This window comes from Tachyglossus aculeatus, chromosome 8, assembly GCF_015852505.1.
Source record: "Tachyglossus aculeatus isolate mTacAcu1 chromosome 8, mTacAcu1.pri, whole genome shotgun sequence".
NCBI lineage: Eukaryota > Metazoa > Chordata > Mammalia > Monotremata > Tachyglossidae > Tachyglossus > Tachyglossus aculeatus.
The window spans coordinates 35,986,943-36,010,346 of NC_052073.1; the positions used below are offsets into that span (position 1 = coordinate 35,986,943).

The 23,404-nt window shown below is 58.1% G+C and overlaps 2 protein-coding genes across 2 annotated transcripts; one reads left to right on the plus strand and one right to left on the minus strand.

The window, feature by feature from the left end:
• Nucleotides 1-82: 82 nt before the first annotated feature.
• Nucleotides 83-2,244, minus strand: LOC119931741 (beta-defensin 36-like). Its single transcript, XM_038750621.1, has 2 exons — nt 1,642-2,244; nt 83-365 (listed from the first exon to the last, which is right to left on the minus strand). Exons 1-2 carry the CDS (start codon nt 1,697-1,699, stop codon nt 184-186), a joined length of 240 nt encoding a protein of 79 aa, XP_038606549.1. The 5' UTR covers nt 1,700-2,244; the 3' UTR covers nt 83-183.
• A 3,261-nt stretch (nt 2,245-5,505) lies between these two features.
• Nucleotides 5,506-22,146, plus strand: HM13 (histocompatibility minor 13). Its single transcript, XM_038750594.1, has 12 exons — nt 5,506-5,757; nt 8,687-8,785; nt 9,731-9,813; nt 12,502-12,590; nt 13,342-13,427; nt 13,535-13,660; nt 15,291-15,348; nt 16,349-16,432; nt 16,929-16,965; nt 17,546-17,648; nt 19,042-19,127; nt 22,028-22,146. The coding sequence occupies exons 1-12, from the start codon at nt 5,545-5,547 to the stop codon at nt 22,116-22,118; spliced, it is 1,155 nt and encodes a 384-aa protein (XP_038606522.1). The 5' UTR covers nt 5,506-5,544; the 3' UTR covers nt 22,119-22,146.
• Nucleotides 22,147-23,404: the final 1,258 nt, after the last annotated feature.

Consider the following 23,404-nt stretch of genomic DNA (forward strand, 5'->3'; position numbering starts at 1 on the left):
AGCGAACGAGCATCCAGCACCCCAGAGTGGGTACCCGCGTTCCCCGCCCAACCAAGCACAGACAGGCTCGGGGCCGCTCAGCCGACCCAGGGTGTTTATTGAGCGCCCCGCCGGGCGCTGAGCGCTGTACTGAGCGCTCGGACGCGGTTCCCGTCCCCTCCCGGTGGGCCCCGGGTGCGGGGGCTACTCTGGCCGTGGCGGCGTGGGTTTCGGGGTGCGCCCAGACAGTAGCGGGGTGTACTTGGACGGGACGCAGCACAGGTGTTGATTTCGGCAGAGGGACATGACGTTCTCTAGGCCCGAACACCTGTCCTTGCACTTCCCCTTGGCGTTCCAGCAGCGGGAGGGATTCAGGTCACACCGCCCTGTGGGGACACGGTCGGCGGGGTGGGCCGCGAGTTCGAGTCCCCGTCCCCGGCGCCCGGGGAACCCGACTCCCAGAAGCCTCCGATCTCGATAAATGCCGCTTAGTCCAGTGCTCTGCACACAGTAAGCGCTCAATAAATACGATTGATTGATGGATTAAGCGCTTAGCACATGCCATCATTAAATTAATTAATTACCTTGTATCTCCCCAGCGCTTAGAACAGTGCTTGGCACGTGGCAAGCGCTTAACAAATGCTATCACTATGACGAGAAGCAGCGCGGCTCAGTGGAAAGAGCCCGGGCTTCGGAGTCAGTGGTCGTGGGTTCAAATCCCGGCGGCTCCGCCCGTGTCGGCTGGGTGACTTTGGGCAAGTCGCTTCACTTCTCTGGGCCTCGGTTACCTCATCTGGAAAATGGGGATTGATTGTGAGCCCAACCTGACAACCTGATCACCTTGTAGCCTCCCCAGCGCTTAGGACAGTGCTTTGCACATAGTAAGCGCTTAATAAATGCCGTCATTAAGTGCTTTGCACATAGTAAGTGCTTAATAAATGCCGTCGTTATTATTATTTCAGCGCTTAGAACAGTGCTTTGCACATAGTAAGTGCTTAATAATTATTGTTGTTATTATTAACAAATAATAATAATAATAATGATGGCATTTGTTACCATTATTATTATTATTATTATTAGAGAAGCAGCGTGGCTCAGTGGAAAGAGCCCGGGCTTTGGAGTCAGAGGTCGTGGGTTCAAATCCCGGCTCTGCCAACTGTCAGCTGGGTGACTTTGGGGAAGTCACTTCACTTCTCTGGGCCTCAGTTGCCTCATCTGGAAAATGGAGATTAAGACTGTGAGCCCCACGTGGGACAACCTGATGACCTTGTATCTCCCCAGCGCTTAGAACAGTGCTTTGCACATAGTAAGCGCTTAACAATTATTATTGTTATTAAATAATAATAATAATAATAATAATAATGGCATTTGTTACCATTATTATTATTATTAGAGAAGCAGCATGGCTCAGTGGAAAGAGCCTGGGCTTTGGAGTCAGAGGTCATGGGTTCAAATCCCGGCTCTGCCAACTGTCAGCTGGGTGACTTTGGGCAAGTCACTTCACTTCTCTGGGCCTCAGTTGCCTCATCTATAAAATGGGGATTAATACTGTGGGCTCCACGTGGGACAACCTGATGACCTGGTATCTCCCCAGCGCTTAGAACAGTGCTTTGCACATAGTAAGCGCTTACCAAATACCATTATTATTATTATTATTATTACCTGGAGGAGAGATAGCCAGGGCCAGGAGAGACACGGAGATCCAGGCCAGGGCCCTCATGGATGCAGGAAGAGGGGAGGGAGGGTGTCTCTGCGGAAAAGCCAGCGGGGAGATCTCTGTGGAGAGGACGTCCAGCCTCCCGGGAGGCGAGTGCGATCCGTCCGACGCGGACACGGGTGGCGAGATGACCAGAGTGGACACGGTCCAGAGACCCCATCCAAGAACGGAAGGTACCGGCCTCCTCTCCGGAACGCCGACCCCGGGACGAGGAGACCCTCCCACTGACCGTTCAGGACAGCCCCCGGGTGCGGAGCACTGTACTAGACGGGGGTGAGCACCCTTGGGCTCTGTTGTGCTTGAGCAGTGTGCGCTCCTGCGGTTGAGGACCCGAAGGGGCGGAGCGCTGTGTGTGGAGTAATAATAAGTAATGATGGTATTTGCTAAGCGCTTACTATGTGCCAGGCACTGTACTAAGCACTGGGGTGGAGACGAGCAAACCTGGATGGACACAGTCCCTGTCGCAAGTGGGGTTCAGTCTCCCATCTCCTTTTTACAAAGGAGGGAACTGAGGCACGGAGAAGTGACCTGGCCAAGGTCACACAGCAGGCGGGTGGCGGAGCCGGGATTAGAACCCAGGACCTCCTGACTCCCGGGCCCGGGCTCTACCCACTAGGCCGTGCTTCTACTAGGCTACCCACTAGGCTTCCCAGTGCTTGTCCATATCTATTCTATTTATTTTATTTTGTTAGTATGTTTGGTTTTGTTCCCTGTCTCCCCCTTTTAGACTGTGAGCCCGCTGTTGGTTAGGGACCTTCTCTAGATGTTGCCAACTTGGACTTCCCAAGCGCTTAGTCCAGTGCTTTGCACATAGTAAGCGCTTAATAAATACCATCATTATTATTATTATCCCCTCTGCCCTACCTCCTTCCCCTCCCCACAGCACTTGTATATATTTGTACAAATTTATTCCAGCGCTTAGAACAGTGCTTTGCGCATAGTAAGCACTTAATAAATGCCATCATTATCATTATTACTCTATTAATGATGTGCATATAGCTATAATTCTATTTATTATGATGGTTTTGACACCTGTCCACGTTTTGTTTTGTTGCCCGTCTCCCCCTTCTAGACTGTGAACCCGCTGTTGGGTAGGGACCGTCTCTAGATGTTGCCGACTTGTACTTCCCAAGCGCTTAGTCCAGTGCTCTGCGCACAGTAAGCGCTCAATCAATACGATTAAATGAGTGAATGAACCTCAGCCTTCTTCCTTGACTCCAGTCAATCAATCAATCGTATTTATTGAGCGCTTACTATGTGCAGAGCACTGTTCTAAGCGCTTGGGAAGTACAAATTGGCAACATACAGAGACAGTCCCTACCCAACAGTGGGCTCACAGTCTAAAAGGGGGAGACAGAGAACAAAACCAAACATACTAGCAAAATAAAATAAATAGAATAGATATGTACAAATAAAATAAATAAATAAATAGAGTAATAAGTCTTTCATTCCACCCCCATAGTCGATCCCTCACTAAATCCCGTCAGCTGGGCCTTCACCCCGTGGCTCAAATCGGCCCTTTCCTCTCCATCCAAACGGCTCCCACACTAATCCAAGCGCTCGTCCTCTCCCGCCCTGATGACTATATCGCAGTGGAAAGAGCCCGGGCTTCGGAGTCGGTGGTCATGGGTTCAAAATCCCCGTTCGGCCAATTGTCAGCTGGGTGACCCTGGGCGAGTCGCTTCACTTCTCTGAGCCTCAGTTCCCTCATCTGTCAAATGGGGATGAAGACCGGGAGCCCCCCGTGGGACAACCTGATCAGCCTGTAACCTCCGCAGCGCTTAGAACAGTGCTTCGTGCATAGTAAGCGCTTAATAAATGCCATTATTATTATCGGCCTCCTGTCTTTCCCCTGACCCCCCTCCCACCTCACGGCCCACAGACCATCGCTGTACTTGTACTTCCGACTTGTACTTCCCAAGCGCTTAGTCTAGTGCTCTGCACACAGTAAGCGCTCAATAAATACGATTGATTGATTGATCGCTCTCTCCCCTTCAAAGCCTTATTAATAATAATAATGATGGTATTTGTTAAGCGCTTACTATGTGCAAAGCACTGTTCTAAGCGCTGGGGGGGATACAAGGTGATCAGGTTGTCCCACATGGGGCTCACAGTCTTAATCCCCATTTTCCAGGTGAGGGAACTGAGGGCCAGAGAAGTGAAGTGGCCCGAAGTCACGCAGCTAAGTGGCAGAGCCGGGATTTGAACCCGTGACCCTGACTCCTAAGCCCGTCTCTGTTGCCAACTTGGACTTCCCAAGCGCTTAGTCCAGTGCCCTGCACACAGTAAGCGCTCAATAAATACGATCGATTGATTGATTTCCACTGAGCCATGCTGCTTGGTGGCTCATTCATTCAGTCGTATTTATTGAGCGCTTACTGTGTGCAAGGCACCGGACTAAGCGCTTGGGAAGGACAATCAATCAATCAATTGTATTGAGCGCTTACTGTGTGCAGAGCACTGGACTAAGCGCTTGGGAAGCACAAGTTGGCAACATAGAGAGACGGTCCCTACCCAGCAAGGGGCTCAAGTCTAGAAGATTGTGGAAGACTATGGAAGGCCCTCCTCCTCCTCCTCCCAGAGGCCTTCCCTGACTAACTAACCCTGCTTGAGAAGCAGCGTGTGGCTCAGTGGAAAGAGCCCGGGCTTTGGAGTCAGAGGTCATGGGTTCGAATCCTGACTCCGCCACATGTCTGCTGTGTGACCTTGGGCAAGTCACTTCACTGAGCCTCAGTTACCTCATCTGTAAAATGGGAATTAAGACTGTGAGCCCCACGTGGGACAACCTGATCACTTTGTATCCCCCCCCCAGCGCTTAGAACAGTGCTTTGCACATAGTAAGCGCTTAACAAATGCCAACATTATTATTATTATTATTACTTTTCCTCCTCTCCCTCTCTTCTACACCGAGTTAACCTATTTTGCACCCTACTTGTCGATAACCTATGGAAGGCCCTCCTTCCCTGACTAACTAACTCTACTTTTCCTCCTCTCCCTCTCCCTTTCTCCCTCGCCCGTCCCAGCCCCTCAGGGCTGAGGCCCGCGCCCGCCATTTTCTTTCTTTCTCTTCCTGTCCTTCTCACCCGGTCTCCTAGCAACGCTCCCTCCGCACTTCCGGCATCGCATCGCGCAAGCGCGGCGGCCCGGCCGGAGAGGGCGGGGGTCCCCGCCTCCGGTCTCCTAGCAACGCTCCCTCCGCACTTCCGGCCTCGCGTCGCGCAAGCGCGGCGGCCCGGCCGGAGAGGGCGGGGGTCCCCGCCTCCGGTCTCCTAGCAACGCTCCCTCCTCCCTCCCCGCACTTCGGGCCTCGCGTCGCGCAAGCGCGGCGGCCCGGCCGGAGAGGGCGGGGTCCCCTCCCCCGGTCTCCTAGCAACGCTCCCTCCGCACTTCCGGCCTCGCGTCGCGCAAGCGCGGCGGCCCGGCCGGAGAGGGCGGGGTCCCCCTCCCCCGGTCTCCTAGCAACGCTCCCTCCGCACTTCCGGCCTCGCCTCGCGCAAGCGCGGCGGCCCGGCCGGAGAGGGCGGGGTCCCCGCCTCCGGTCTCCTAGCAACGCTCCCTCCTCCCTCCCCGCAGTTCCGGCCTCGCACCGCGCAAGCGCGGCGGCCCGGCCGGAGAGGGCGGGGTCCCCGCCTCCGGTCTCCTAGCAACGCTCCCTCCTCCTCCTCCTCCTCCCTCCCCGCTCATCCGGCGTCCCCCTCGCGCAAGCGCGGTGGCGTCGGCGAGGCCGGGCGGAGGGGCGGGCGGGGGGTGTGCGCACGCGCGCGCGGCCGTGACGTGCGTCCGGGCGGGCGTAGGGGAACGTGGCCTTGGGCCGTGGTCCCGGCGTCGTCGTCGGCGGCGGCGTGGCGATGTCGGCGGCGTCGTCCCCCCCCAGCGGCGCGGCGGCCCCCGGGGGCCTCCCGGTGCCCGCGCCCGACCCCGTCGGTCTCCCCGGAAACGGCACGTCGCGTCCCGCCGCCACCCCGGAGGGCGCCGCCCTGGCGTACGGAGGCCTGCTGCTCATGGCGCTGCTGCCCATCTTCTTCGGGGCCCTGCGCTCCGTGCGCTGCGCCAACAACAAGGTCTGACCCCGCCAACGAAAGGACGGACATTTCCCCTCCAGACCCCCCAATACTCCCCTGACCCCCAGGACCCGACCCCCCCAAGATCCCCCTCCCCCCAGGACCCTCCCCCCCAAGACCCCCCCGACCCCAGGACCCTCCCCCCAGGACCAAGACTCCCCTGACCCCAGGACCCTCCCCCCAAGACCCCCCTGACTCCAGGACCCTCCCCCCCCAAGATCCCCCTCCCCCCAGGACCCTCCCCCCCAAGACCCCCCCCGACCCCAGGACCCTCCCCCCACAAACCCCCCCTCCCCCCCAGGACCCTCCCTCCCCAAAACCCCCAGGACCCTCCCCCCCAAGACCTCTCTGACCCCAGGACCCTCCCCCCCCAAGACCCCCCTGACCCCAGGACCCTCCCCCCCAAGACCCCCTTGACCCCAGGACCCTGCCCCCCAAGCCCCCCCTGACCCCAGGACCCTGCCCCCCAAGACCCCCCTGACCCCAGGACCCTCCGCCCCAAGACCCCCCTGACCCCAGGACCCTCCCCCCCAAGACCCCCTGACCCCAGGACCCTCCGCCCCAAGACCCCCGGACCCTCCCCCCCCAGATCCCCCTGACCCCAGGACCCTCCCCCCCAAGACCCCCGTGACCCCAGGACCCTCCCCCCAAGACCCCCCTGACCCCAGGACCCTCCACCCCAAGATCCCCCTCCCCCAGGACCCTCCCCCCCAAGACCCCCCTTCCCCCCAGGACCCTCCCCCCCAAGACCCCCCTCCCCCCAAGACCCTCCCCCCGGTCAATCAATCAATCAATCGTACTTATTGAGCGCTTACTGTGTGCAGAGCACTGGACTAAGCGCTTGGGAAGTCCAAGTTGGCAACACGTAGAGACGGTCCCTACCCGACAGCGGGCTCACGGTCTAAAAGGGGGGGGACAGACAGACAACAAAACCAAACATACCAACAAGATAAAATAAAGAAAATAGATATGTACAAGTAAGATAAATCAATCAATAAGTAGAGTAATAAATATGTACAAGCATATATACATCTAAACAGGTGCTGTGGGGAAGGGAAGGAGGTGGACCCTCCCCCCCAAGACACCCCCTCCCCCCAGCACCTTCCCCCCCAAGACACCCCCTCCCCCCCAGGACCCTCCCCCCCAAGACACCCCCTCCCCCCAGCACCCTCCCCCCCCAAGACCCCCCTCTCCCCCCCAGGGCCCTCCCCCCAGACCCCCCTCCCCCACAGGACCCGACCCCCCCCCGGACCCCCCTCCCCCCCAGGACTCCCTTTCCCCCCAGGACCTTCACCCCCCAAGACCCCCCCTCCCCCCCAAGACCCCCCTCCCTCCAGGCCCCTCCCCCTCCCAAGACGCCACTCCCCCCAGGACCCTCCCCCCCCCCAAGACCCCCCCTCCCCCCAGGGTTTGTTGATAACGACGACGTACCCCCCCCCCCCCCCCCCCCACAACTGGCACCTAACACATATGGTAAAAAATCCTATTGATGATCATGTTGTCCCCCTCCCCCGGCACTTAGTATAGTTCCCAGCACATAATAAGCACTTAACAAATACCATTAAAAAAAAAATGGTCTTGGTTCAGTGGGCTTGGGAGTCAGAGGTCATGGGTTCCAATTCCGCCCCCGCCACTTGTCAGCTGGGTGACTTTGGGCAAGTCACTTCCCTTGCCTGCCACAGAGTAAACGCTTAACAAAGACCACTATCATTCATTATAATTAATTATCATTGTCAGCATTATTATTATTCAAACCCCGGCTCCGCCAGTTGTCACCTACAGTGTGCCTTTGAGCAAGTCACTTCCCTTCCCCGTGCCTCAGTTCCCTCATCTGTCAAATGGGGATGAAGACTGTGAGCCCCACGGGGGACAACCTGATCACCTTGTATCCCCCCCGGCACTTGGAACAGTGCTTGGCACATAGTAAGCGCTTAACAAATGCCATTATTATTATTGTTATTATTATGATAATTTCCCCCAGCGCTTAGTAGAGTCCGGCACCTAGTAAGTGCTTAACAAATACCATTAAAAAAAAAATGGTATTGATGCTCATGATGATTTCCCCCAGTGCTTAGTACAGTGCCCAGCACCTAGAAAGCGCTTAATGAATACCGGAAAAAAAAACGGTATCGATGATTATGATGATCTCCCTCAGCGCTTAGTACAGAGCCCAGCACTTAGTAAGTGCTTAAATACCATAAAAAAAAAAAATACCACTGATGGTAGTCATCCCCCCAGTACCTAGTACAGTACCCGGCACTTAGTAAGCACTTAAATACCATTTAAAAAAATTTGGTATGGACGATAATAATAATAATAATAATAATAATGATGGCATTTATTAAGCGCTTACTATGTGCAAAGCAGTGTTCTAAGCGCTACGGAGGTTACAAGGTGATCAGGTTGTCCCACAGGGGGCTCCCAGTCTTCATCCCCATTTTAGAGATGGGGTAACTGAGGCCCGGAGAAGTGAAGTGACTTGCCCACAGTCACACAGCTGACAATTGGTGGAGCCGGGATTTGAACCCGGCTTCGTCTCCCGCCAGCGCTTACTACAGTGCCCGGCACTTAGTAAGCACTTCACAGAGACCCCCCCCAAAAAATCAGATATCAAAAAAGTGTCGCCCGGAGGCGTCCGCGTGAGCCTTGACGAGAAGCAGCGCGGCTCAGTGGAAAGAGCCCGGGCTTTGGGGTCGGAGGTCGTGGGTTCAAATCCCGGCTCCGCCACTTGTCAGCTGTGTGGGCAAGTCACTTCTCTGGGCCTCGGTGACCTCATCTGGAAAAAGGGGATTAATTAAGACTGTGAGCCCCCCGTGGGGCAACCTGATCACCTTGTAACCTCCCCAGCGCTTAGAACGGTGCTTGGCACGTAGTAAGCGCTTAATAAATGTCATTATTATTAATTATTATTATTATTATCGTCCGTCAGAACGCGACGGACATGCCCGAGACCATCACCAGCCGTGACGCCGCCCGCTTCCCCATCATCGCCAGCTGCACCCTGCTCGGCCTCTACCTCTTCTTCAAGGTCAGAACCCACCCCCCGGGGCCCCCGCGCCAGCCGTCAGTCACTTGCGACTACTTACTGGCCGCCCGCCGGGTGCGCGGCACTGCGCTGAGCGCTTGGGAGAGTCCAGTCAGCCCGTCCTGTTTCTTGGGCGCTTATCCATTCATTCAGTCGTATTTATTGAGCACTTACTGTGTGCAGAGCGCTGGACTAAGCGCTTGGGAAGTCCAAGTCGGCAACATAATAGAGGCGGTCCCTACCCAACAGTGGGCTCACAGTGTAGACGGGGGAGACGGCCAACAAAACAAGGCACATTAACAAGATAAATAGAATAAATACGTACAAACAACATAAGTGAATTAAATTAAATAATAAATACGTAACCTCCCCAGCGCTTAGAACGGTGCTTGGCGCATAATAAGCGCTTAATAAATGCCATTATTATTATTATCGTGTCACTTCACTAGGCCTCAGTGACCTCATCTGTAAAATGGGGGTGAAGACTGTGAGCCCCCCTGTGGGACAACCTCATCACCTGGTATCCTCCCCAGCGCTTAGAACGGTGTTTGGCACATAGTAAGCGCTTAGTACCTGCCATCGTCATCATCATGACCCTCCTCCCCCCGCTTATCCAGTGCAGAGCACTGTGCAGGGCACTGTGCCGAGCGCTCGGGAGAGTCGAGCCAGTCGGCCGTCATTCCTGAGCGCTTACTTTGCGCAGAGCGTTCATCCGTTCAGTCATATTTATTGAGCGCTTACGGCGTGCGGAGCAGTCATTCGGTCGTATTTGTTGCGCGCAGAGCACTGTGCTAAGCGCCGGGGAGAGGACAGAGGACCGAGCCGGCAGACACGCTCTCTGCCCGGAAAGGAGCGCCGAGCGGGGCGGGTCTGGGTGCGAGGCGGGCTCCGGGCGGATCCCACCCCCCACTGCCCGCCCTCCCTTCCCGTGTACCCTTGTGCCCGCAGATCTTTTCCCAGGAATACATCAACCTCCTGCTGTCCATGTACTTCTTCGTCCTGGGCATCCTGGCGCTCTCCCACACCATCAGGTAACCGCCGCCCCCGCGCCCTCCCGTCTTCTCCCTCGGCTGGTCCCGTTTTCCGCGCGGCGGGGGGGGAAACTGAGGCAAGGAGAAACCGAGTCATCCCCCTCCCCTTCCCAGCCAAAGTTCTGGGGAGGGATCGGGAGAGGACGGTGGTCACATCCTGGCGGGGAGGGAGATGCCCACGGGCCCCAAGCACCCTCATCAGAAGCAGCGTGGCCCGGTGGAAAGAGCCCGGGCTTTGGAGGCAGAGGTCATGGGTTCAAATCCCGGCTCCGCCGCTTGTCCCCCTCTCCATCCCCCCCCCCCATCTTACCTCCTTCCCTTCCCCACAGCACCTGTATATATGTACATATCATCATCATCAATCGTATTTATTGAGCGCTTACTATGTGCAGAGCACTGGACTAAGCGCTTGGGAAGTACAAATTGGCAACACATAGAGACGGTCCCTACCCAACAGTGGGCTCACAGTCTAAAAGGGGGGAGACAGAGAACAAAACCAAACGTACTAACAAAATAAAATAAATAGAATAGATGTGTACAAGTAAAATAAGTAAATAAATAAATAGAGTAATAAATCTGTACAAACATATATCCATATATACAGGTGCTGTGGGGAAGGGAAGGAGGGAAGATGGGGGGATGGAGAGGGGGACGAGGGGGAGAGGAAGGAAGGGGCTCAGTGTGGGAAGGCCTCCTGGAGGAGGTGAGCTCTCAGTAGGGCCTTGAAGGGAGGAAGAGAGCGAGCTTGGCGGATGGGCAGAGGGATTGGGGGCATTCCAGGCCCGGGAATATGTAAATATGTATGTTTATACATATTTATTACTCTGTTTATTTATTTACTTATTTTACTTCTGCATATCTATTCTATTTATTTTATTTTGTGAGTATGTTTGGTTTCGTTCTCCGTCTCCCCCTTTTAGACTGTGAGCCCGCTGTTGGGTAGGGACCGTCTCTAGATGTTGCCAACTTGGACTTCCCAAGCGCTTGGTACAGTGCTCTGCACACAGTAAGCGCTCAATAAATACAATTGAGTGATTGATTGTCAGCTGGGTGACTTTGGGCAAGTCACTTCACTTCACTTCTCTGGGCCTCAGTGACCTCATCTGGTTATCCCCCCGTGGGACAACCTGATCACTTGTAACCTCCCCAGCGCTTAGAACAGTGCTTGGCATGTAGTAAGCGCTTAATAAATGCCATTATTATATTATTATGGTGGGTAGAGCCTGGGGTTTGGACTGAGAGGACGTTCGGTTCTCATCCCAGCTCTGCCCCTTGTCTGCCGTGTGACCTTGGGCCAGTCACTTCCCCTCCCCACAGCACCTGTATATATGTTTGTACTCTATTTTACTTGCACATATTTACTACTCTATTTATTTTGTTAATAATGTGCATTTAGCTTTATTTCTGTTTATTCTGATGACTAGACACCGGTCCACACGTTTTATTTTGTTGTCTATCCCCCCCTTCTAGACTGTGAGCCCGTTGTTGGCTAGGGACCGTCTCTCTGTGTTGCCAACTCGTCCTTCCCAAGCGCTCAGTACAGTGCTCTGCACACAGTAAGCGCTCAATAAATACGATTGAATGAATGTATATATGTTTGCACGGATTTATTACTCTATTTTATTTGTACACACTCTATTTTATTTTGTTAATATGTTCTGTCTTGTCATCTGTCTCCCCCTTTCTAGACTGTGAGCCCGCTGTCGGGTAGGGACTGTCTCTATATGTTGCCGACTTGTACTTCCCAAGCGCTTAGTACAGTGCTCTGCACACAGTCAGCGCTCAATAACTACGATTGAATGAATGTATATATGTTTGTACGGATTTATTACTCTATTTTATTTGTACATATTCTATTTTGTTGATATGTTCTGTCTTGTCGTCTGTCTCCCCCTTTCTAGACTGTGAGCCCACTGTCGGGTAGGGACCGGCTCTAGGTGTTGCCAACTTGTACTTCCCAAGCGCTTAGAACAGTGCTCTGCACACAGTCAGCGCTCAATAACTACGATTGAATGAATGTATATATGTTTGCACGGATTTATTACTCTATTTTATTTGTACACATTCTATTTTATTTTGTTAATATGTTCTATCTTGTCGTCTGTCTCCCCCTTTCTAGACTGTGAGCCCGCTGTCGGGTAGGGACCGTCTCTAGATGTTGCCGACTTGTACTTCCCAAGCGCTTAGTACAGTGCTCTGCACACAGCACTCAATAACTACGATTGAATGTATATATGTTTGTACGGATTTATCACTCTATTTTATTTGTACATATTCTATTTTATTTTGTTAATATGTTCTGTCTTGTTTTCTGTCTCCCCCCTTCTAGACTGTGAGCCCGCTGTCGGGTAGGGACCGTCTCTCTATGTTGCCGACTTGGACTTCCCAAGCGCTTAGTACAGTGCTCTGCGCACAGTCAGCGCTCAATAAATACGATTGAATGAATGAATGAATGAATGAATGTGAGCCCCACGGGGGACGTGTCCAAACCGATTGGCTTGGATCTGTCTCCCCCAGCGCTTAGTACAGTGCCTGGCTGCTTGTGAGCCCCACGTGGGACAACCCGACGACCTTGTGTCCCTCCCGGCGCTTAGTACAGTGCCTGGCACATAGTGGGCGCTTAACAAATACCATTATTATTATTATTATTTACGATGACGATGGCATTCACCCCTCTCCCCTGTGCAGCCCCTTCATGACGAAATGCTTCCCGGCCAATTTTCCCAACAAACAATATCAGCTGCTCTTCACCCAGGGCTCCGGGGAGAACAAAGAAGGTAAGTAAGCGCCCCCCGCCCCGTCCCCCCAATTCCCGGACATCCCCCCCCCCCCCCAACACCGGCCGGGAGGAAGACCCAGCCGTCAGCCCCTGGGGGCTATTTACTGATCGCCTCCTGGGTGTGGAGCACTCTTCCCGGCTCTTGGGAGAGTCCGGCCGGCTGTATTCCTCGAGTTGTTATTCGGTGCAGGGCTCTGTGCTGAGCGCTCGGGAGAGTCGAGCATCTCTCGAGCGCTTACTTTGTGCAGAGCGCTGTACCGAGCGGTCGGGACAACGGAACGGAGCTGGTGGCCGGACAGTTTCCCTACCTCGCAGTCGGTCGATGAGTGGTGTGCTGGGCGCTGTATTGAGCGCTCAGGGACTTCCAGTCGGGTTGCTGTTATAATAATGACGGTACTCGTTAAGCGCTTACTACGTGCAGAGCACTGCTCTAAGCGTTTGTGGCGGCACAGGTTAATCAGGTCGGACGGACTCGGTTGTTGGACGCCCGAGGTCAGGTTGCGATGTCGGTTTGGCCCCCCGACCTCACCCCAGGCCCAGAGGCCGGCCGGTGACTCAGTTTCCCCATAGCCGGCGACTCCGCCCCTTGTCTCCGGGGGTGGTTAGGGCTTCCCGTTTCCCAGGAGCCTCGGCTCGGAGCCTCCCTCCCGGCGTTGAGACCCCCGCGGATGCCTCGGGGTGGGACCCCCGAGGGGGAGGGGAGGGGACGCTCACCGGCGGGGATCCCCCCCGCTCCCCCTGCACCCCAGAAATCGTCAACTACGAGTTTGACACGAAGGACCTGGTGTGCCTGGCTCTGAGCAGCGTCGTGGGCGTCTGGTACCTGCTGAGGAAGGTGAGGGGTCGGCGGGGGTCCCCTGGGGGGGTGGGGGCGTCCCCGAGCCCGGGAAGACCCCCCACCCCCACCCCACCCCCGGCTGAGCGTCCCCCTCCCCCGGGCAGCACTGGATCGCCAACAACCTCTTCGGCCTGGCCTTCTCCCTCAACGGCGTGGAGCTGCTGCACCTCAACAACGTCAGCACCGGCTGCATCCTCCTCGGGGGGCTCTTCGTCTACGACGTCTTCTGGGTGAGCGGGAGGACCCCGGGGGAGGACCGCCGGGGTTGTGCGGGGGGAGGAGGAGGAGGGAGGTCGAGGAGTGAGGGGGTTAGGGTGGAGGAGGAGGAGGAGGAGGAGGGAGGTGGTTGTGGGGGTGGAGGAGAGGAAGAGGGAGGAGGTGATTGTGATGGAGGTGGAGGAGGGAGGAGGTTGTGGTGGAGGAGAAAGGAGGGAGTTATGATGGAGGTAGAGGTGGTTGAAGAGCGAGGAGAAGGGAGGAGGTGGTTGTGATGGAGGAGAGAGGAGGTGATTGTGGTGGAGAAAGGAGGAGGGAGTTGTGAAGGTAGAGGTGCTTGTGGAGGAGGAGGAGTGTGGAGAAGGGAGGAGGTGGTTGAGAGGAGGAGGAGGGAGGAGGTTGTGAAGGTGGAGGAGAAAGGAGGGAGTTATGGTGGAGGCAGAGGTGGTTGTGATGGAGAGAGGAGAAGGGAGGAGGAGGTGGTTGTGGAGGAGAGGAAGAGGGAGGAGGTGGTTGTGATGGAGGAGGAAGGAGGTTGTGGAGGAGAAAGGAGGGAGTTATGATGGAGGTAGAGGTGGTTGAAGAGGAGAGAGGAGAAGGGGGGAGGTGGTTATGATGTAGGAGAGAGGAGGTGATTGTGGTGGAGGAGAAAGGAGGAGGGAGTTGTGGAGGTACAGGTGCTTGAGGAGGAGGAGGAGCGTGGAGAAGGGAGGAGGAGGTTGAGAGGAGGAGGAGGAAGGAGGTTGTGAAGGTGGAGGAGAAAGGAGGGAGTTATGGTGGAGGTAGAGGTGGTTGTGATGGAGAGGAGAAGGGAGGAGGAGGTGGTTGTGGAGGTGGAGGAGAGGAAGAGGGAGGAGGTTGTGGTGGAGGAGAAAGGAGGGAGTTATGATGGAGGTAGAAGTGGTTGAAGAGGAGAAGGGAGGAGGTGGTTGAGGAGGAGAAGAGAAGGGAGGAGGTGGTTATGATGGAAGAGAGAGGAGGTGATTGTGGTGGAGGAGACAGGAGGAGGGAGTTGTGGAGGTACAGGTGCTTGTGGAGGAGGAGGAGAGAGGAGAAGGGAGGAGGTGGCTGAGAGGAGGAGGAGGGAGGAGGTTGTGGTGAAGGTGGAGGAGAAAGGAGGGAGTTATGGTGGAGGTAGAGGTGGTTGTGATGGAGAGGAGAAGGGAGGAGGAGGTGGTTGTGGAGGTGGAGGAGAGGAAGAGGGAGGAGGTGGTTGTGATGGAGGAGGAGGGAGGAGGTTGTGGTGGAGGAGAAAGGAGGGAGTTATGATGGAGGTAGAGGTGGTTGTGGGGGAGGAGGAGGAGGGAGGAGGTGGTTGTGATGGAGGAGGAGGGAGGAGGTGGTCGTGATGGAGGAGGAGGGAGGAAGTGGTTATGGTGGAGGAAGAGGGGGTAGAGATGGTTGGGGTGGTGGAGGAGGAGATTTTGGTGGAGGTGGAGGAGAGAGGAGGAGGTAGTAGAGAGAGTTGTGAAGGAGGAGGCGGAGGTGGTTGTGGTGGTCGAGGAGAAGGGAGTTACAGCGAAGGAGGAGGTGGAGGCCGTACTCCCAGACCCTGCCCCCCGCCCAGGACCCCCGGTGTCCGATCTGTCCCTCATCCCCACCTCCTTTATGCTGAGCCCCCTCCCCACCCCCCGACCCCCGCAGGTCTTCGGGACGAACGTGATGGTGACCGTGGCCCGCTCGTTCGAGGCGCCGATAAAACGTGAGAGTCAATGTCCCCGGGGTTCCCCACCCCCACCCCATCTTCTCCCCTCCGGGGACCCCCGTCTCACCACCACCCTCGGCCCTCCCAGCCCCCCCCCCCACCCCCCGGACCTGGGGGACGGGGACAGCTGCAGGCAGCTGCTCATTCATTCATTCCTATTTGCTGAGCGCTTACTGTGTGCAGAGCACCAGACCGAGCGCTTGGGAGAGTCCAATAGAGCCATCAACGGACCCATTCCCTGCCCACAGGGAGCTGATAGTCTAGCAGCTGTCCTGCTTTAATAATATAGTAATGATAATAACCGTGGCTTGTACTAAGCACTTACTAGGCGTCGGGTACTGTGCTGAGCACTGAGGGAGGGAGGAAACAAGCAAGTCCCTGTCCCCACGTGGGTTTCACAGACTTGACCCACCTTTGACGGAGGGGGGAACTGAGGCCTAGAGAAGTGAAGTGACCGGCCCAAGGTCACCCAGCCGGCAAGCGGCGGAGCTGGGATTAGAACCCACGACCTCCGACCCCCAGGCTCTACCCATTGGGCCGCACTGCTTTCTTTTGGAAGGCATTTATTAAGCGCTTACTATGTGCAAAGCACTGTTCTAAGCGCTGGGGAGGTTACAGGGTGATCAGGTTGGCTCACAGTCAGTCCCCATTTTACAGATGAGGGAACTGAGGCCCAGAGAAGTGACTTGCCCAAAGTCACACAATTGGCGGAGCCAGGATTTGAACCCATGACCACTGACTCCAAAGCCCGGGCTCTTTCCACTGAGCCACGCTGCTTCTCTCTTTCTGCTTCTGCCGTCAGCTCGACCCTGGGGGTGCCCCCCCGAGCCCCGGCCTGCTGTGTGACCTCAGGCACGTCACCACACCTCTCTGGGCCTCAGTTTCCTCCCTGCCAAAAAACGGGGTGACGGTTGAGGTTGAGGCCCCCGGGTGGGGTGTGGGGGGGACGGGGCTGGGGGCTGCCCGGGACTCACGTCCTCTGCCCCCGCCCGGCCAGTGGTGTTCCCCCAGGATCTGCTGGAGAAAGGCTTGGCCGCCAACAACTTCGCCATGCTAGGGCTCGGCGACATCGTCATTCCTGGTGAGGGGGAGTCCAGGGGAAGGGGTTGGGGTCAACCTTGCTGCAGTTGGGGGCCGGGGGAGGGATGGGAGGAAGTGGGGAGCACTGGGCGGGGAGGGATGGGAGGAAGCGGGGAGCATTGGGTGGGGAGGGATGGGAGGAAGCGGGGAGCACTGGGCGGGGAAGGATGGGAGGAAGTGAGGAGCACTGGGTGGGGGGGATGGGAGGGGTAAGAGGGATATTGGGGGGCTGGGAGGAGTTAAGAGGAGGACCTGGGGTGGGAGGGGGGATGGGAGGAGTGTGGGGGTGCACTGGGGGGAATGGGAGGAGGTGAGAGGGAAATGGGGGAGAATGGAAGGGGTGTGGGAAGTGTGTGGGGGGATCCGAGGGGAATGGGAGGGATATGGGGGGGCGGGGGGACTGGGAGGGCGGTCGTATAGGGTGATGAGGGCCCCCCCAAAAAAAGCTTGTCTGGCGCTGTGTGACGCCGGGCCCCCTCCCCACTTCTCTGTGCCAGGAATCTTCATCGCTTTACTGCTGCGCTTTGACATCAGGTGAGCGGGGGGCAGGGGGTGGGCACAGGGGTCCTCCCCACGCGACCCTCCCTGGGGGGCGTCCGCTCCCTGCACCCCCCCCCCCCACCGGGGGCACCCACCGTAACTCGGGACACGCCCGCCGCCGCTTCGGCCCTCTGCCCTGCGGCACGGATCTGAGCGCCTGGGAGCGGCCGGTAGAGTCGGAAGACACGATGGCTGTCTTCGGGGAGCTGCCAGTCCGCCGGGTGCCCAGCACTGGACTGAGCGCCGGGGAGAGTTGGGAGACGCGCTGCCTGCCCTCAAGGAGCTGCCGGTCTCCCGTGTGCAGAGCACTGTGCAGAGCGCTCAGGGGAGTCCAGTAGAGTGAGCAGACGCCATCCCCGCCCTCGAAGAGCTGCCGGTCTGGCCTCGTGGATGGGCAGGACTCCCCCTCCCAGAACCCGCTCCAGGTGCCCATTGTCACCCCCAAATCCCACATGGGCGCCCCGACCCCCACCTGCCCGGGCGGGCGAGCCGGTGGGTCTGGTCACCACGGTAACGGACGTCTCCCCCATGCTCGCGTGTCTCCCCTACCCCCCCCCCCCCCCCCCCCCCCCAGCCTGAAGAAGAACACGCACACGTACTTCTACACCAGCTTCGCGGCCTACATCTTCGGCCTCGGCCTCACCATCTTCATCATGCACGTCTTCAAGCACGCCCAGGTCTGACCACCCCCTCCATCCCTCTTCTTTCCTCTCCACCCTTCTCTTTCCCCTTTTATCCCTCTTCCTTCTCCATCCCTCTCATCCCTCCTCTTCTCCCATCCCTCCTCTCCTTCTATCCTTCCTCCGTCCCCCTCTTCTCCCATCCCTCTATCCCTCCTCCACCCTCTTTATTCCCCATCCCCCTTTCCTCCTATCCCTCCTCTTCCTCCATCCCTCTTCCCCCTCATCCCTTTTCTTCCCCCATTGCTCTTTTTTCCATCCCTCCTCCCCTCTATCCCTCCTCCACCCCTCTTCCCCATCCCTCTTTCTCCCTCCATCCCACTTGTCCCTCGTCCCTTTTCTTCCCCCATTGCTCTTTCCCCCCCCTCCCCTTCCATCCCTCTTCTTCTCCCATCCCTCTTCTCCTATCCCTCCTACGCCCTCTTTATTCCCCATCCCCCTTTCCTCCTATCCCTCCTTTCCCTCCATCCCTTCCCCCTCATCCTTTTTCTTCCCCCATTGCTTTTTCCCTCCCTCCTCCCTTTCCATCCCTCTTCTCCCATCCTTCCTTCCCCTCTATCTCTTCTCCACCCTCTGTATTCCCCATCCCCCTTTCCTCCCCATCCCTCCTCTCTTTCCATCGCACTTGCCCCTCATACCTTTTCTTCCCCCATTGCTTTTTTCCCGTCCCTCCTCCCCCTCCGTCCCTCTTCTCCTGCCATCCCTCCTCCCCCTCTGACCTTCCTCCCCCTTTATCCCTCTTCCCCATCCCTCCTCCCCCTCCATCCCTCTTCTCCTGCCATCCCTCCTCCCCCTCCATCCCTCTTCTCCTGCCATCCCTCCTCCCCCTCTGTCCTTCCTCCCCCTTTATCCCTCTTCCCCATCCCTCTCCCCCCCTCATCCCCCATCTGTTTTCTTCCTGTATTGCTCTTTTTTCCCATCCCTCCTCCCCCTCTGCCCTTCCTCTCCCTCTATCCCTCCTCCACCCCTCTCCCCCATCCTCCGTCCTCCCCAAAAGGGCCCGGCCCGGCCCGGTGGGACGGGCGTCCAGCAGGTGGCGCCCTGGGCCTCGGTCCCCCGTCTCTCGCACTCAGACCCAGGGTTCCCGGCACTCCGGCTCCGGCCGGGGGAAGACGCCCTCTCGGCACCCGGTCCGTCGCCCCCTCCCCGGAACCCCACCGGACCTGACCGGAGCCCCCTCCTGCCTCCGCCCCACTCCCCGGGGGCCGAGCACTGACCCGAGGGGATCGGGAGGCCAGGCGGCGGGCCCCGCCTTGTACCGAGGAGGAAACCGAGGCCCGCGGGGGGGGCACGTGACCGGAGTAGGGGGAGGGCAAATATTCCGGGGCTGTCTCTGAGCGGAAGGTCTCCCTGTCTCTGTCCGTCTCTGTCTGTCTCTGTCCAACACCAGCCGGCCCTCCTCTACCTGGTCCCCGCCTGCATCGGCTTTCCCCTCCTGGTGGCCCTGGCCAAGGGAGAGGTCACGGAGATGTTCAGGTGAGCGGGCGGGGGGCTCCCCGCGCCCCGCGGGGATGGGCCCCGGGGTCCCTCGGACTCCTCGCCTTCCGCTCCCTGCCGCCCTCGGCCCGGAGCGTTGGCAGGGGGCCGTGCGGAGCGCTCGGGACAGCCTGATAGTAGGCGCCATCCCTGCCCTCCGGCGGATGCCAGTCCCGCAGGGAGGCCGGCGGGCAGGGTGATAGCCGACGGGGAGAAGAAGGGAAAGGGGAAACGGAGGCAGGGCGGAGACCCAGGCCTCGGGATCCGGGAGGGAAGAAGGGAGAACATCTCGGGGGGCGCCGGGTTGGCGGGGAACCGGGATAACCCCGGAAGGCCTCCCGGAGGAGAGGGTGGGGTGGCAGTGGGACGCAGCGGCCGCCCCCTCACCTCTCTACGGACCGGCTCGGGGTCACACCCCCGCCCCCATCATCAATCATCATCATCAATCGTATTTATTGAGCGCTTACTGCGTGCGGAGCACTGTACTAAGCGCTTGGGAAGTCCAAGTCGGCAACATAGAGAGACGGTCCCTACCCAGCAGTGGGCTCACAGTCCCATCCGCGCCGTCTCCCCCCACCTCCTTCACCCCGGAGCTGCCGCGACCCCGGGCTGGGCTGGGCCCGGGGGGATTCCGGGAGCTGAAACCTGGGGGTCCCCGGGGGTGGGTGGGGGGAGCCTACTAATCGCGATGGCGTTCATTAAGCGCTTACTACGTGCCAAGCACCGTTCTAAGCGCCGGGGAGGTCGCAAGGCGATGGGGTCTTCATCCCCATTTGACAGATGAGGCCACTGAGGCGCAGAGAAGTGACTTGCCCAGAGTCACACAGCTGACAGTGGGCGGAGGCAGGGTTTGAACTCATGGCCTCCCGGCCTCCAGCAGAGCACCACCCTTGGGGAAATAAATCTCTCTCTCTCTCTCTTTTTCTCTCCCTCTGTCTCCTCCCCCCTTCCCGTCTCTCCCACCTCCCGCCTGGGAAATTCCTACCTTTCCGGCCTCTCCGCGTGCGTGGCGGCCTCCTCCTCCCTCTGGCCTCTCTCTCTCTCTCTCTCCCCCTTCCTCGGCCTTCCCACCGTCCATCCCGGGGCGCAGCTTCGAGTCTTGGGCGTGGGAGTCCCTGCCTCCCAGGAGGAGGATCCGGGAATTCCCGGCGGTTTCGGGGTGCCCCGCCAGCCTCGCGGAGGCCATGCGGCCCCGGCGGGCCCCCTCCTCCTCCGCCCCCCGCCGCCGCCGCCACCGCCCCCCGCCCCACCCGACCGCCGCCGCCTTGTAGCCCCCCGCCCTCCCCAAGAAGCCCACGTTATCCTCCACCCCTCCATGGACCACTCGGCGCCCTGTTTTGAGCGCCTCGGGGTCGGGGCACTGTACTGAGCGCCCGGGAGAGCCCGATAGTATTGGAGCGCCTACGGTGGGCCTATGGTGCCGGGCGCTTGGGGAGCGTCCAGCGGGTAGGAGCCGATGTGTGCCGATCGGTAGTATTTGTTGAGCACCTTCTGCGTGCGGAGCACTGCGCTGAGCGCTTGGGAGAGTCCACTAGACCGTGCAGACCCCATCCCGCCGGGGAGACCCCCGCTTTCCTCCCCCGACTTTTTGAGAGAAGCAGCGCGGCCCGGGGGAGAGAGCCCGGAGTCAACGGTCATGGGTTCGAATCCCGGCTCCACCACGTGTCAGCTGGGTGACCCTGGGCAAGTCACTTCACTCCTCTGGGCCTCAGTTCCTTCCTCTGGAAAATGGGGATTAAGACTGTGAGCCCCACGTGGGACAAGCGCTTGGTCCAGTGCTCTGCACATAGTAAGCGCTCAATAAATGCGATTGATGGAGTCAAAGGTCATGGGTTCGAGTCCCGGCTCCACCACGTGTCAGCTGGGTGACCTTGGGCAAGTCACTTCGCTCCTCTGAGCCTCAGTTCCTTCATCTGGAAAATGGGGATTAAGACTGTGAGCCCCCCATGGGACAACCCGATCACCTTGTTACCTCCCCAGCGCTTAGAACAGGGCTTTGCACATAGTAAGCGCTTAACAAATGCCGTCATTATGATTATTATTATTATCCCTGCCCACGAGGAACTGACGGGAAGCACCTCCCGGAAGGTCTCAACCCCTGCCTGTGGGGAAACTGAGGCAGAGACGCGGTCAGCGGCTTGTCCTGGGGGGCTGGGGACAGCCCCTGGTCTGAGCCGCCTCAGCCGGGTGGCGGGTTCGAGTCTCCACCCCCGAGACCCTCCTAGCCGCCCTCCGGTTGTCCTCTTGCGCTGAGGAGGTTGTGGGTGACCTGGGTTATAATCCCCCCCCCGCCCCCAAGGCACCTACTATGTGCCTAGCACTGTGCCAAGCCCCCGGGAGAGGAGTGGGATCGACTCGAACCCAGGCCCGGTGGGGGGGGGACAGAGGTGGGGACTTCACCCTCGTTGGACGGATAATAATAATACATGATCATCATCATCAGTCGCATTTATTGAGCACTTACTGTGTGCAGAGCACTGTACTAAGCGCTTGATGGCATTTATTAAGCGCTTACCATGTGCAAAGCACTGTTCTAAGCGCAGGGTGATCAGGTTGTCCCACGCCGGGGGGGCTCCCAGTCTTCATCCCCGTTCTCCAGGTGAGGCTCAGAGAAGTGAAGCGACTCGCCCAAAGTCCCCCAGCTCTGGGATTCGAACCCATGACCCCGGACCCCAGAGCCCGGGCTCTTTCCACGGAGCCGCGCTGCTTTCTCGGAGGAGGGAAACCGAGGCCCAGAGCGATGGCGGGGGGGCGCTCAGGACTAGTGGGAAGATCGCCTCTCTCTTCTCCCCCGGTTGACAGGCGGGGAAACTGAGGCCGGCGGCGCTTTGGGGGGGAGGGTCACCCCGCTCACCCTCCCATCCCCTTCCCCGCTCCCCCTCCGTCTCTGTCCCCCCCAGTTACGAGGAGACGAACCCCACGGAGGCCGGAGGCGGAGGCTGCCCCAGCGGGGACGGGGCCGCGGAGGAGCCCGACAAGAAGGACAAGTGATTTGGGGGTGGGGGGGACCCCCCACCCCCCCCCCCCCACGCCGTCTCCCCCAGCCCCCCGAGACCCCCCCCGTCACCCGCCCCGGGGCCGGTTTTTAAATTTTGTATCGTGGACTCGCTTTCCTCTCGCATTAAAGACCCCCATCTCAGCCGTCGTCGTCCCCCCCTGCCTCGGTTTCCCCACCCCCTCCAGGGGACGGAGAATAACGCCAGTAATAATAATGAGGAATAAGAGTCATTGTGGTGTCGGGACTATGTACTGAGCGGCGGGGAGGTTGGAAGGGAGGGAGAACGGAAGAGTGTGAGCCCACTGGTGGGTAGGGGACCGTCGCTGTATGTTGCCAACTTGTGCTCAGCACGCAGTAAGCGCTCAATAAATGCGATTGATTGATTGATTGATAAGACTGGTGCAGCCCCCCCCCTCCCCAAAACTACGGGGCTCCCTGTCCGCGAGGGAGGGGGGAAACCGAGGCCCGGAGAGGTTAGGCGGCTCCCCCGGGGTGTCACAGCAGTAGTGATGGTGGTATGTCCAGCGCTTAGAACAGTGCCCAGCGCTTAGAACAGTGCTTTGCACATAGGCGCTTAATAAATGCCATTATTATTATTATTTGCGAAGCGCCGGCTGTGTGTCAAGCTCGGAAGAAGCAGCGTGGCTCAGTGGAAAGAGCCCGGGCTTTGGAGTCCGAGGTCATGGGTTCGAATCCTGGCTCCTCCAAATGTCCGCTGTGACCTTGGGCGAGTCACTTCACTTCTCTGAGCCTCGGTTCCCTCATCTGTAAAATGGGGATGAAGACTGGGAGCCCCCCGTGGGACAACCTGATCTCCTTGTAATCTCCCCAGCGCTCAGTACGGTGCTTTGCACATAGTAAGCGATTAATAAATGCCATTATTAAGTGGCAGAGCCGGGATTTGAACCCGCGACTTCTGTCTCCAAAGCCCGGGTTCTTTCCGTTATGTTGCCAACTTCCCAAGCGCTTAGTCCAGTGCTCTGCACACAGTAAGCGCTCAATAAATATGATTGATTGATTGAGCCAAGCTGCTTCTCTAGTAAGCGCTGAACAAATAACCCCAGAGGATCTCATTATCCAGCCCGACGCTTGGCTCCAAAACTGCCTCAGTTTCTCTCCTGATGTGTCTCAGTGCTTAGCACAGGGCTTGGCACATCGTAGATGCTTCTGAAGGCCTGCAGTGGTGGGTGTCGATTTCCTTCTTGCCCCTTGCGCCCAAGGGGCCGTCTTGGGTGTGGGGGGTCCTTTCATTCAATCGTGTGCTCTGCACACAGTAAGC

Bases quoted from the DNA above. Each gene is read 5' to 3' on its own strand.
- LOC119931741 (XM_038750621.1), bottom strand. From the start codon at position 1,699: ATGAGGGCCCTGGCCTGGATCTCCGTGTCTCTCCTGGCCCTGGCTATC. The intron at 366-1,641 runs GTAATAATAATA...GTGTCCCCACAG, and splicing joins CCTGGCTATCTCTCCTCCAG to GGCGGTGTGACCTGAATCCC.
- HM13 (XM_038750594.1), top strand. From the start codon at position 5,545: ATGTCGGCGGCGTCGTCCCCCCCCAGCGGCGCGGCGGCCCCCGGGGGC. The intron at 13,661-15,290 runs GTGAGCGGGAGG...CGACCCCCGCAG, and splicing joins TCGTCTACGACGTCTTCTGG to GTCTTCGGGACGAACGTGAT. The intron at 15,349-16,348 runs GTGAGAGTCAAT...CCGCCCGGCCAG, and splicing joins GTTCGAGGCGCCGATAAAAC to TGGTGTTCCCCCAGGATCTG.